This window comes from Ascidia mentula, chromosome 5 (genome assembly GCF_947561715.1).
Source record: "Ascidia mentula chromosome 5, kaAscMent1.1, whole genome shotgun sequence".
Taxonomy (NCBI): Eukaryota; Metazoa; Chordata; class Ascidiacea; order Phlebobranchia; family Ascidiidae; genus Ascidia; species Ascidia mentula.
This window is the reverse complement of record NC_138570.1, coordinates 907,168-920,780: the sequence shown is the minus strand read 5'-3', so window position 1 is coordinate 920,780 and position 13,613 is coordinate 907,168. Positions and strand designations below refer to the sequence as shown.

The following is a 13,613-nucleotide window of genomic DNA, read 5'->3' as shown; positions in this document are numbered from 1 at the left end:
TTGCTGTACGTTTTCGGAATTAAAATTTTGACGAAACACAAGAAATTATCCGCGTATAATTAGGCACAAGTGTAACGCCAACAGCACCTTATTGAATTAAAAAAAACGCGTCACTTGCATCCAGCATTGATTGAAGACATAAAACCGAACAAAGTTGTATAAAATTGCGTCATGGCCCAAACTATGAGGTCATCAATTGGCAAATTTAAAACTATTCTACACTGGTGTGGCCTGCACGGCTGACTCGAGACTAGGACGCGCGATTGTTTGCTCGTCCGTTCCATTTGTAACGGTTGTCTTGGGCGCAGTGGACCTCGCAAAACTTGTCAGTTGTACTCCCGCAGGCTCATTCAAAGGAAGCGAAACCGACGCCCTTAACACCCTGTGTCCTTTCTTGACCTTGTTGTCGCGCTTGATAGACGTCATCCCGTTGCTAGGAACAGATATCGAATCTATGATGTCATCAATGCGCAACCGAGGCGTTTCCACGGGAGGCAGTGTTGCCATGGCAACTTGGGGACTGGAAGTGTTTTGCGTGGAAGCATTTCTTGTTTGAGATTCCTGATTGGTCAGATTGGCGTCATTTGATTGGTTGTTTCTCCCACGTGGTTGCTCGTTTTCTTCGACAAACCCAATGTTGACAACACCGTTTGCAACCTGTGTAAAGGTAACCATGGGTAAGACGAGGTTTCGCGTTTGTTATCGTCCTATTAATTCTTATTCCCAAAATTACCGTATGGCTTAAATGCAGTTGCATGTTTTGAAAACTGCCCTTAACATTATTACGCACCTGATAGTAGGGTGGTGGGGATTCCCCGTTTTCGATGGTGGCGAGCACTTGTCTGTATGTAGGGGGGCTGTCCACGTATCCACTAACCGTGGTCACCCGACCTTCCCTCCTCGTCTGGGAATTCCCCCTCGTCGATCTGTGGGACGTCGCTTGGACTGCGTTGCTTCGGGATGCCCATCGTTTTCTCAACACTCTTATTACAAGTCTGCAGAAAAAAGGAACTGGTAACACAATTGCGTAAAGCTGATGGATAATTATGATTGAATAATGAAAGTTTCTAAGTTTCAACTTATTATATGTGGCAGCGGATGTTGATTGTAAATGTTATAACAGCGGGTACAATCGCTTTATAGAGGAAAGTTAATCAGCAAAACCTCACTGTCAAGTTCTCACACATTCTAACTCGTTCCAATTCAACTTATCCTATTTTACATGCGGCAGGGTAATACATGGAAATGCAAAAAGCCAACACTCATCATATATGATTTCAGTACGTTGACACACGGAAGCTTGTTACAATTTTACTGTCAATTTATTTACTTGCAGGAGGTAAATTCTTTCACAGATAATCTCCACTTTAAATATGTTATGAACGATCGGATGTTTAGTTTTACTCTGGCATTTCCAACAAACTTTCAACTAACCTGTGGACGATGAATCCAATTGCAATGAGGACAAAAACTCCCAGTACTAGAAGGATTGGAAGCAAGATCCTGAAGGAGGCGGTGACTGGAAAGAATCCGTTACTATTCCCACTTGCTGGACTTCTGTTGGTTTCAGTTGTGGAAAAGGTGAAGCCAACAGTTGTCGAAGTGGATGAGCGGGATCGACCTCGGAGTCTGTCGATCAAACACTGAAAATCGCGGCAAGGTTCCATTTTTCTCTCAGGTTCTTGTAGTCAATGCACTAATAACTATGTTTTATTTGTCTGAAAAAGATTAATTGTATTTACCAGGTTTTCAACCAACTGTTTTGTGAGCAATGGCCCGAAGGAACAATATATAACAGACAAGCAGATGAGATTATGGTGTTGAGCTGCTAAATGTCCACGGGCTGAAATTATCCCCTAACAGAAAACACATATTCCGCAACAACCGTGCTAATTCCTACCAACTTCAGTATCACTGTCAGTAATTGATACAAGTTTGTCGTGCACACTGCAGTACATTAGCCTTGCCAAGAATAAACTGTTTTTGCTACGTGGAAATTTTACTGGGAAATTCCAAGCACGCACGTACACCGGCTCCGTTGAACTAACGCGAGCCATAACAGACCTTCTGATCAAATTTGATGACACAAGCAAAAATATCACATACGCTGGATAGCCGGGTACTTATAGAAAACTTGTAATTACGTCTGATCTCCCAACAGTTACTTTCATTTGAATTTCTGACATAATTAGTCTCGCGTTAAAAGATTCTCACACGTGGGTGTACAATTATACCACTAGAAACACTCTTGTTATTCAACTGCAGCAAACAAGTACCTTGTTTACCTTGATTCTATAACAATCGATAGCTCGAATATGACATCACACAACTCGGTCTATTTCGTCACAGGAGAAGCCATAACTTCACGTGAGCCAATTAAGGGGAGGTTAACGCTTGTTGCCTGTACAGACCGTTCCAGAAATCGACGCTCTCAAAACAACGGCAGTGATTCGGCCCTTTTGTGAAATCACAAGAGGCACTGTTAAATAACCTCTGTGACAACACAAACCTCACACTATTAAGTACTCGCACTTGTCTAAAACTACAAATCGGTTCCGACGAACGGGTACCAGATATTTCGAAGTCAAACATTTGTTACGTCATAAAGCCACACAGCTAAACAAGAAATGCGATGACGTGTGTAATGGATCTAAAAACTGTTTCTTTGACTGCATTAAAAAACTAACTCGCAGATTTAGTGGAAACTTTCTTCAAAAAAGGACCGTCGCGCGATGTGAAAAAAGGATACCGCGCGATAGACGAATTGAAATTCGTAATAACCCAGCTGTCTTCAACATTACTTACATTCACACACTAGGGTAGTGCAAAATTTGTAATTAAAACTTGTAGACTACAATTTAGTGATCCTTAACCGTTTTCGTTTTATGGTAAAATCAAGTTGTCCGTTATCCCGCTGTCCCGTCCATGACAAAACTTTCTTCGTTGACCTAACCCTGCGTCGAATGATCAACCAAATTCTTCACCTGTCTCTGTGACCACTGTGAAAATGAACCATCATTGTTTGGGAAGCACCGGACTGGCCATATATGCTTTCCCCGTGGATAGACCAATGTAAACACGCCAGACGGTGGCCATGGTTCTCGCTTGTGATCGACGCGCGCTTTATTCGTTCGGATTAAAGACCTGCAGACCAAATCCCTGAAGTCAATTCCCCTGTGATGGCGGCCTTATGTGAGGGCGCAGTCTGCTAATTAAGTTCGGCGCAACATCAATTACTCACCATATGGGTTTCATAACCAGACCGTATGCCGTGGATTCACGACATTATCGATGGGAATTACTTAGGTGTGGGGGTGATGAAATAGGTTGCTGTTGGATAAATTAGGTTGATTTTGGATAAAATAGGGTGATTTAGTGCGTCTTAAACGTGTGCATTAACGAGACTTTACTATGTAACTTAAAACACATATACATTATATGTGACCATGCATTCTATTTACACATGCAGTTGCCATATAGCGAAAAAGGACGTGACTATTTCAAGAATATTTAATTAACACGCCTGGCAACATTAGTAGTATTAATATACATTTACGTACGGTATGTAGGTTACTTACAATGACCAAACTTTTCGGACAAAGGAGCATTAAACACCTGCTGACAGTTAAACCCCAGTGACACAATCTCCACATTGTGTATTCCTCTCTCCAATTGAACTGGAGATTGAAACCGCACTAATGCATGTAGAATTGAATTAATACGGATCTAATCAATCAGAGCCAAATCAAATTGTCAAACTGTGCCAACAGCAGGATCTAAACTGACAACCAACAATTGCACGGGTTTTGTTTTCCTGACTGCCGAACTGAAAACAACACACCTCGAAAATCTTGCTCATTAATTCTAAGAGAACCTATCTCACCGTTAAGAGAACCTATCTCACCGTTAGGCATCTCTGCAACAGCAAATTAGTGTAAGTGTTGTGAGTATTAATGAAGCTACCCTGATTGATAACATCACATATTTTGATAAATCGATGTAGCTTATGTGCTGCAAGCATAATCGGTTTCTTATTTGCGTAGAATCTTATTCCAACAGACTTCGTAAATCCTAAACTTTACATTAGCAACAGCAATGGTCCCTGTGGTCTATCAGAGTTCTGCAACTAGACTCCATACATCGAGATCAAGACGCATTCTAAGCTTGGACACCGCCGCTCACAGATCGTCTTCTAACTTGTAATTGGCGGGTGACCGATGTCAGCGATTTAAACATTTCAGTTCGAGAGAAACGGTCGCTCTCTCGTGCGAATTGGTTCAATTAGGTGAAGAGAACGCCAGCGCAGCATTTATCAAACTTACACAAGTATTTTTAGGAAGTAATACAATTTCGCTTAAAAACAAAACAAGTGTTTGAAGAATTGTCAAAGTTTGGTTATCGTTAAAGCAAACTAATAACGATTAAATGTAAATTTATATCCAAAAATGCAAACTTATTTTTCGCGCTGAAAGCGACCTTGCACTATATCTAACATATTTCGTATGCAACAACTTCGAACACCTGTATCACCTACAAAAGACACTTATTGCGTCACAATTACTCTTTGATGTATCAGCAATTAGGAGTTGCCGACCGGGCAATTCGAGTCGATTGCTGCGTGACAGCATGCTAACCTTGATTTTTTGTTTACGTTGGTCTCTGGCACAAGGACGTCACAAACATCGATTGTTTGTCCTTGTTACGTATTCAAACAGCTTTTGTTCTTGGTCAAATCCAATCACTTTAAAGCATTGTAAATGCGAACTAACTGGATACATTCTTATATCTTTCATTTTCAACCGCTATTTTTGAGGCGAGCCTGTTTCTATTTCAACATGCGAAGTTTGGACTTAACTCGTAATCCAATCGCTGTAAATGATCGTCGGTTTAAAGTTCGTACATCGCGTGACACAGGAAATAGACAAAGGTTGTTGTAAATTCACATCATTGTACTCGCATAGTTTGATTTATCAACGGGTTTATTATACAAAGTTTGATTTCCCACCGCAGTATACAATTTTTTTGTATATTTTTTTCTGAATTTTGTTGACATACGACAATCCAAACGTGTAAAAAGGTTTTACAATCGCTTCTTTCTTAAACGAATCACGTGTGCCTCAGATGTAAGTGTTGGCTTGTTTGTCTCGGACCTCTACAAGCATACGTTTTAGCAATTTTCCAATTTTTGATTCGCTTTCGCTGAAAATGTCAAAAGTTCAAATATCACCTGGTGAACACAAAACAACAGAACATAAAACGCTGATCTGGTCAATAACTGATGTGTCCACATCATTGCGACATAATCGCGTCGTCGAATCTGGTGCAATCCAACTGATATTTCGCCATGACCAGCAAAGTACGATGATGTGTTTACTACTACTTGCCTCTGGCTATAAGCTTTGCATTCTTTGTTATTGATTGGAGAAATCGGAGAAAGTTTCTGACTCTAAACTCTTTATTTTCGGACTTTGTCGGTAGCAGAATTAAGACTGGGCATTGCCTTGTGTTAGTTACTAATCTGCTTACAGATTGCCATGTCACGCTCGTTTAAATACGCAGCCAATAAGGTTAAGGAGAAAATGCCATCGATTAAAATACAGTTTCGAGGAAGTCAAATGATCACACCTCGTAAATTTCAACGCATGTAAAGGCAAATGCCATAACTTCTTTACACTTTCGCGCACAATAACCAAACACAACGATGCTCAAAGGGCTCCGTAACTTTATGAGCAAATTTAAATAATTTCCTTAATTTTTTGTGGCGTTGTATCTTGTCAGTGGTAGCTCGTTAATTTATAGTTGAAACATACACAAAACCCAGTAGTGAGGACACCTTACACCACAAGTTTTCGCCACATACAGAACATCAGCAACAACACAAACCACAGGAATGCGGCCAAACCCACACAACGTCCAAGTCCAAATATACCTCATAACTTTCACGCGCAAAATTCCAGAACGTGTTTACTTCCAAACCGCGTACTTAAGATCAAATTGAATGACAGAAACATTGTTGTTATTCTTTAAAATACAAAGTAAAGCCATCTTGAAGAACAACATAGTCGCGCCGCTGTATTATGACGTCATAGAAGAGAGAGAGAACCCGCGTTTCTCGATACCGTTTACTGCCGCGTGGCACAATTGCATTCTAATAATTGCCTGTGCAAGTTATTACCCTTGTCGCAACTATCGTAAAAGTTTACGTTATTAGAGTTTGTCTCGATTAAGTGATTAGAATCGAGAAAGGGAACATTGAAGAATGGCTGTCACAATAACTAACACATAAAAGAACACATCGAACTTTTTTTTCCTTGTAATATATAAACCTGAATTAAGTAACATCTGGCATACTTTTTGTTGTAACTTATTCTCCCTTCAATAAATCGCCTGCAAAAAGCCTCTGGATGTGTTTAAAGGAGATCATTCTTTGGCTTAAGCAAGTATTGAAATGCTGTTTCCTCTATAAAAGTCGGCCGCTTTTAAGCGAAGTCGAACTGAGAAAAAAGAATGAACCTTTCGCACTTTGTGCAGCCTGTTGCAATCGAGAAGATGCAGGCGTCGGGCAGTTCGCGCTAACTATTATTACGTCACAAACAGCAGGTCGCGCGTCTCGCAGGAAGGGGTTTAAATCCGAGCGACAAATCTCTTCGCCTGGGGACAGTTTTGATTGAACAGGCGTCGTACATGTCGTTCGTCTTCCGCGACGTCTGTTTCGGAAATTTAGAAATATTATTTAGAACAGGTTTCGGAAAACCACAAAATTCACAAAAAGTCGCGTATTTAAAACAATTCTTGGCATACATTATGCATGTAGCAATAGAGCAGACGAGATGCAAACACAAGTTTCTATTCACTTGTATGAGATTCCAACTGTTCGTGAACTTTTAACCGCGGCATTTGGCATCACACACAAGCAACATCGTTATAAATCACTTTTTTAACGCCTTTGTTACAAAGTATGATAAAAATTTGAAAAATCGATTTTGATCGATTTAAAACGCGGTAATGAGTTATATAGGAATGCCAAGATATGAATTCTCCTTCGGTATAGGGTGACATACTTTAAATTAATAAGATTGACAAATGTGAAAAAAAAGAATTTTTTTGCCTCCACGAATCTGCAATTATGGTGTTTTTGCACCAGTTTTACCGCTAGAGGGTTAAATGTACAAAGTAAACAAGGCGTAATTGAAGCCTCGAATATTCTTCGATGCCGATTTCTCGCCTAAAAAGATTTTTTTTCAATTTGTCGTTTATCGTTCTTTTTTCAATAAAAACAAGTCTCAAAAATATACAAAGAAAGATAAATTAATCGATTTTGTGTAATTAGGAATCCATCCCTACTTATGAAGCGCGAATTGTGCACGCTGCTGGAGATGCGACTTCAAACGATGCAGATTACGAAAGGTGTCGAATCCGGTAATTATCAGTTTATACGCAAATAGTTGTTGTAGTTTATGGCGAATGCAATTTGCGAAAACTGTTGATCAATAAACTTGTCAGGAAAGGTTTTGTAAATTGTCTGAGATCAAAGTCAACTCGATTTTCTTTCGATGAGATAAAAAAAAGCATCCATAGTGAAAAATATCTTCATCACCTGTAGGAAATAATTCCATAACTTATTGAGGGCGTTATAGAATTATGTAAAGGGTTAAGAATAGTGTTACATGACATAAATATTTATTGCAAGCTGTAACGGTTATTTTAACCTGGCTGTACTTCATCCACACGTTTCAACAACGTGACAGGTGAAAATATGCAGGGTAGACATTGTGGCGCAAAAAAACCTTTATGATTTAGACAAAATACTAATGCGCAAAACTGCACGTAAGCTTTATATCCATATAAAACCGGTTGTACTTTTTCCCTAAATGTATCAAGCTACCGGTCCGTGATTGGCGATGGTGAGGTTGAAAGTTTGCACTCGTTAATGCGGTATAGAATGCGGTTTTGAATGCAATACTACGTGTTTTTACAATATAACGACACAATTTTATGCGAACAAGAAACAGCGAAAACGCTGGAATAGATAATACACGGAGACACCACACAATCTAAATGTCCCAATACCCAGGTTCATGCTTCCTTCCATTAAAATATCGTTACATGTTGATCACAAAAAAACAATTGAACAAAAATGGGTTTGCTGTCAAACATCTAGTGGATGTGTCAGTCTAGTGTTAACTGTGTTCCAATCATCATTCGACAATCTCAATCACTCTGCCACCTTCCTGCTCAGCACGGGGGTTGTATCTGACGAGTGACGAACGCTTCCTTGATGTAAATGATGATGAAATTTTGAATACCAGTCGGTTTTTCACAATCGACAATAACTCTTCAAATGCTTTGGGGTAGAGAAAGGGGTTGAGGGCGCTGTTGATTGGAAGCAACAGACAAGCACTCAACACATAAGCGTCTCCTGGCATCTTCACTCCTCCTACACTTAAAAGTCCCATCACACAAATTGGAATCCAGCAACAAAAGTCGGTCAAAATCAACCTGGTAATTCTCTTCTGCATCTTGGAGCTGACATCAGTGCTTCTGGATCCTTTCATGCTGTTGCTTCGCTTGTAAATAATAAAATAAGCAACCACCATGAAGATGAACATGAGGAAGTTGATTGTGATAAGGAATGTTGAATATTCCCAAGCAAACTCATTGGTTGTTGCAAACAAACGTGGCATACAGACGCTTGTTTCACCATAATATCCAAACTCTCCCTTGATAGAGTTACGTGGAAAGGCGGTCTCAATTGTGCGTTTAACATCGTGCCAAGACTTTGGCTCTGATGTGGAAATTCTTTGTGCAAGTAACGACATGTTTTCTCTTGACACGAATTCGGTTTCATAAAAGTTGTTTGGAAACCAAACATCAGCAACAAAGTACTCAGAAGTTGCGTTGAACAAAGGAACGGTTGCCAACAAAATAGCTAATATCCAACAAGACAACTCAGCAATCACAGTTTTAGTAACACTGACATTTCGCATGAGGAAAGGTTTGTAGGCCGATATCAGGCGATATGTGGTCATAGCAGTCATAGTGAAGGCTGATGCTTCTGATGATACAACTGCAAGTGCTCCAAGTCCTGAACACAAGCTACTTGATCTCCATTCTTTATCAAACAAACAATAAGATCCAGAATATCTTGTCGCTTGTATTATGATTGTCAGCAGATAAACTCCCATGAGAAGGTCAGACACGCAGAGGTTGAGAATAAAAACGCTTGTACTAATAAACAAATTCTGATCTTTATTAACTTTAATCAAGTCACGTGTGGTTGTAACAAATACAAACGAATTCCCTCCCAGTGCTAAGATGCCTGTCACCCAGAAGATACCTCGATAAACTGGGTTTGCGATCATTTCGTTGACGTCTGCAAATGCGCTTCCAGCTGAAGTAACGCATTCCAGCCAAAGCAACGCATCACTTCCGTCTGAGCAGTCGCTAACTCCGTTCTGTACAACTTTCTTTTCAACAGACAAAGGTTGTTCATTGGTGCAATAAAACCTGGTATTTTCACAACGACATATGCTTTCATCAGATACGTCATCGCAGTCGATTATTCCGTCACAAACATGATTCCTATCAATGGAAATCTTTCCTTTACTTTTGCAGTAGTAGCGTCTATTATTACAAAGTTCTAGTAATTCGTCATATTCGTCGTCACAATCAATTATTCCATCACAGACTCTTTGTTGATCTATGTTAATTTTTCCTCCTTTGAAACATTTAAACCTGTTCGGACAAAAACGTTCTCCTTTAACGCTGAAAACGTCATCGACTGATCCATCACACCACATGGGATATAAAGTCCTAACGAAAGGTATATCCAATACTGCTGCAAGCTGCTTAAACACCGTTTTCACAGCAAACTCGCAAAGCGATTGGTTGCTTAGATTGTTTTCTGTGAAAATGTTGTCATCTGCTACACACTCACTTTGCACTAATGCTGTCTCAGTTGAACAGTATTTTGTGTTAGTTTGGTTGGCACATTGCACACTTGTGTTACACAACACCTTATCTTGGTCCACACATGTAGAACTGTCCTTACAATGCATTTGGTTCTGGGGGCAATCTCCTCGTATGTCGCGACACAATGTTTGATTTTCACACAAACATTCATCTGACATATCAAAGCAATCCACTACACCGTCACAAACTTGCTTGCTTGAAACTATCAGCTTTCTGTCCAAACACTGGAAACATCTAAACTGTCCATTGAAGAAACAAATATCAGAACTGTCAGAACATTGAGCCACTGAATCGTAGACGTTGGCTTGAGGTAAAACACAAACACCTTTTCTTGATGATCCAGAACATTTAAACCCAAAACCAAGCTGAATTTCGTCACTTTTGTCCTTGCAGCCGTCAATAGCTTGCTCGTCACAAAAATATTCTCTTGCAATAAGTTGTTGATTTTCACAGAAGAACAGGTTTTCGCAGGATTTGCTGCATGTTGAAGTTGTGCAAACCACTTTATCAACTTCACAATTATTAACATCGGTAGCGCACGTTTTACTAACAACTTCATTGCACGTATATGGAGCTGTTGTATGTATGAGATTTCTGGCTTCCTTTTCACTTGGGTAAGTTACAGCAACCACATGACAAGATTGACATGTGATGTTAGAAAATGAACAAACTTCGTCAGTTCCATCAACACAATCTACGTATGTATCATTTATCCAGCTAAAGGGTATACATCTACCGTCTGGTGAGCATTGTGCGTTATTTGGATTACATGGACATCTTGCGTAAGTACCAGAACAGTTGCAAGTATAATGTGTCTCATCACTTCCATCAATACAGTCAGGTTTTCCGTCACCCTTCAAAGATCGATCAATGCAATTAAGATCCTTTCCTGTGCACTGTTTCAATCCAACACAATCACATGCAAACTTATCCGCTGGACATGTGCAGTTAACCTCATCAATACCATCTTCGCAGTCATTCCATCCATCGCATAGTCTAGAGTTACTGATGCAACCTCCAACCAACCATGACGTACAGTTTTTCGTTTTGAAACATGGACACTCAAACTTATCCGCTGGACATGTGCAGTTAATCTCATCACTCCAATCTCCACAGTGATTATATCCATCGCATTGACAAGATTTACTGACGCAACCCCTCCCTGACGTACAGTTTTTAGTTTTGTAACAAGGACACTCAAACATATCCGCTGGACATGTGCAGTTAACCTCCTCACTGCCGTCAGGACATTTTAATGACGCCGTGCATTTGAAAAATTGTGATATACATCCTGAGCGCCCGGGACATGCTGTGTTAAAACAATCGCACTGGAATCTGTTATCGGGACAAACCTTATTTAACTCATCACTCCAATCTCCACAGTCGTTGACCCCATTATTCACCCAACCCCACCCAATACATCCTGCTGGATTCGACCCACATTTACCGAACTTGTGGCAAGCACATTCGAACATGGACGAGGGACAAGTGCAGTTGGGATCAAGAAATGGAGCTTCACAAACCGGTAGATTTTCCTCTCCTGTTATGCAAGTTCCCGGGATAAGTTGAGGAAAAGATTGCTTTCAAGACATTATTGTCGTATGTTTTAATTGCCAAACCGGGAAAGTCCCCAGGGAAGAAACTGATGGTTTTCTACTATCAACTGCACTTACTTGTGATGGGATGAGGAGCCAGACTTGTGTCCTCACCCGGACATTCACCTTCCGCCCATCCGATCAACACAAATATCAGCAATAACTTCAACATAATCTACGACTTTTATAATCTGCGGGTTAACAAAAGGACTATTATTGGAATACGATGCTGTGTGAGAATTTGACAAAGTAGAGTTTTTTCAAAAGTGTTGTGGAATAACAATAATTGATAAAGTGTGCAAAGGTTTAAGTCTTTAATAGTTTATTTAAAATGCTAGGAAGATGTCCGAGTTTTCTTTTATTTCATGTCTTTGCCACAAACAAAATTCCAGCAATTTTATAATCGTTTACGAGTAAGATTCTGTGAGTATTTATTTCGCACCTATGGCACAAAATTTCAGCAATTTGAATAATTAAAGGTTATTTGCATAAACTAAAATTAAAGCGGGTTAGACAGGAAAAGCAATTGTGGTTTGTGATTCCAAAAGCCTGAACGACCATGCAATACCTTAATTGCTGTTTTATTTCTTGATACCTGTGTAACATAGTAAAAGCGATCGTAGAGTGTAATGCTGTCAAGTCATCTGCTTTATTGTGTCACTGTTGTTGACAGGCATTGCAATACACTGCTGGAATTGTAATGATCATTACCATATTTGAACATCGTGGCGACGTTTCTGCGAGGGACGGCGTCAAACCGTGGAGAATCATTTTAAACTTCTCTCGCTGACTTGGTAAAATGCAAGCTTAAGTTTTGTCGTTCAATGTTTGATTAAAGTGATTGGTTACCTTAATTTTTAATTTCAATCTTTTGTTTAAACTGAATGAAACTCCTTAGTGATCAAATCAAACTGCTCAATGTGGGTAAAATAATCCCGTTAACAATTCAAAAATTCGAAATGCCCTTGCAACGGGCAGAAACGCAAAGAAGGTTCGTTGAATTCGCTTCGCTTTCAATCCTCTATGAGAACAGAGAAATTTATTGGGTTTTAGGTGAGCGGTTTTGCTTGGTTTGTCACATTACATAAATCAGGTTTGGCCAACTCGAGGTCCTCGAGCCGCATTTGGCCCATAAAGAGGTTTTTAGCGCCCAGCGCAACAATTTCCGTAATTACGTAAACTTTTTTCTGCACAACTGTACTGACTAACAGGCTTGCGATGACGTAACTATTACTGCTATTTTTTCCAACCTCAGACATGAGCATCATCGACTTCTAAAAAAGCCTGAAAAAGTGCAAAAACGAAGCAAATTGTAATTCAAGCTTCTTTATATACCCAGATATTTACTATTCACCATCATTCTTCACATGTGAATTCGAACAAGCAAATCGCTATACTTGCACTGTGGCGTCATGTAAGGCTTGACTGAGAATGCGTAAATTCGCAGTGCCTGTTGTGTTTACAAACATGAAAAAAACGTCCCGAGCTACCAAAATGTCTGATTCCTACTGTGACGTCATATGCCAATATTCGTGGGTTTCAGGTTGTCTTCTACAGAAACCTGATGGTTATTTTTAACCGTCCATGTTTTGTCACGTTTGGGTCTTTATTTCTAGCTGGTGTTGATATTTTAAGGTTGATTTTTCTGTCAAAGCACAATTGCAGACAAAATTACGTCAGTTAAGTTGACAAATTTTCCAGATGTTTTTTGTGTCCTTTTCCACTGCCTGGTTTATTTACTCATAAGTGGGAATAATTATCTTGAAAGGAAAAATATTTGTTTTTGATGAAGAAAAGCAGAAGTTATGCAGAATATCTATTTGTCCGGTTGGGAAACAGGCTTAGGAAAAAGTTGTCCTGAAGCAATTTTTGAACTCCATTGTGTAAAGAATAAATTTGCCTCAAGGAAGTTTGAACCCCATTTCTGCAAACATGAACTTTTACTTCAATGTTTCGCACGCAAACTTCAAACCGCAGTCAACCAAAAATCCTGAATCCCCAACTGCACCCCTGTGTTCATCAAACCGTTCAATCTAACTGCACTGG

The 13,613-nt window shown here is 39.7% G+C and overlaps 2 protein-coding genes across 2 annotated transcripts; both read right to left on the bottom strand.

Moving 5' to 3' along the window:
• Positions 1-216: 216 nt before the first annotated feature.
• Positions 217-1,667, bottom strand: LOC145903427 (uncharacterized). The gene is made up of 3 exons (XM_082991511.1): positions 1,435-1,667; positions 791-995; positions 217-657 (listed from the first exon to the last, which is right to left on the bottom strand). The coding sequence occupies exons 1-3, from the start codon at positions 1,665-1,667 to the stop codon at positions 217-219; spliced, it is 879 nt and encodes a 292-aa protein (XP_082847637.1).
• A 6,531-nt stretch (positions 1,668-8,198) lies between these two features.
• On the bottom strand, positions 8,199-11,739 carry LOC145901755 (uncharacterized). The gene is made up of 3 exons (XM_082989527.1): positions 11,646-11,739; positions 11,120-11,512; positions 8,199-10,987 (listed from the first exon to the last, which is right to left on the bottom strand). Exons 1-3 carry the CDS (start codon positions 11,737-11,739, stop codon positions 8,199-8,201), a joined length of 3,276 nt encoding a protein of 1,091 aa, XP_082845653.1.
• Between the last annotated feature and the right edge of the window lie 1,874 nt (positions 11,740-13,613).

What these genes read in the sequence shown, in the direction of transcription:
- LOC145901755 (XM_082989527.1), bottom strand. Translation starts at nt 11,739, where the DNA reads ATGTTGAAGTTATTGCTGATATTTGTGTTGATCGGATGGGCGGAAGGT. An exon ending in GGCTCCTCATCCCATCACAA is followed by an intron (nt 11,513 to 11,645) that starts GTAAGTGCAGTT and finishes CTTGCATAACAG; the next exon opens with GAGAGGAAAATCTACCGGTT. An exon ending in GTCAGGGAGGGGTTGCGTCA is followed by an intron (nt 10,988 to 11,119) that starts GTAAATCTTGTC and finishes GGTTGGTTGGAG; the next exon opens with GTTGCATCAGTAACTCTAGA.
- LOC145903427 (XM_082991511.1), bottom strand. Translation starts at nt 1,667, where the DNA reads ATGGAACCTTGCCGCGATTTTCAGTGTTTGATCGACAGACTCCGAGGT. An exon ending in ATTGGATTCATCGTCCACAG is followed by an intron (nt 996 to 1,434) that starts GTTAGTTGAAAG and finishes TTTTTTCTGCAG; the next exon opens with ACTTGTAATAAGAGTGTTGA. An exon ending in CCCCACCACCCTACTATCAG is followed by an intron (nt 658 to 790) that starts GTGCGTAATAAT and finishes ACCTTTACACAG; the next exon opens with GTTGCAAACGGTGTTGTCAA.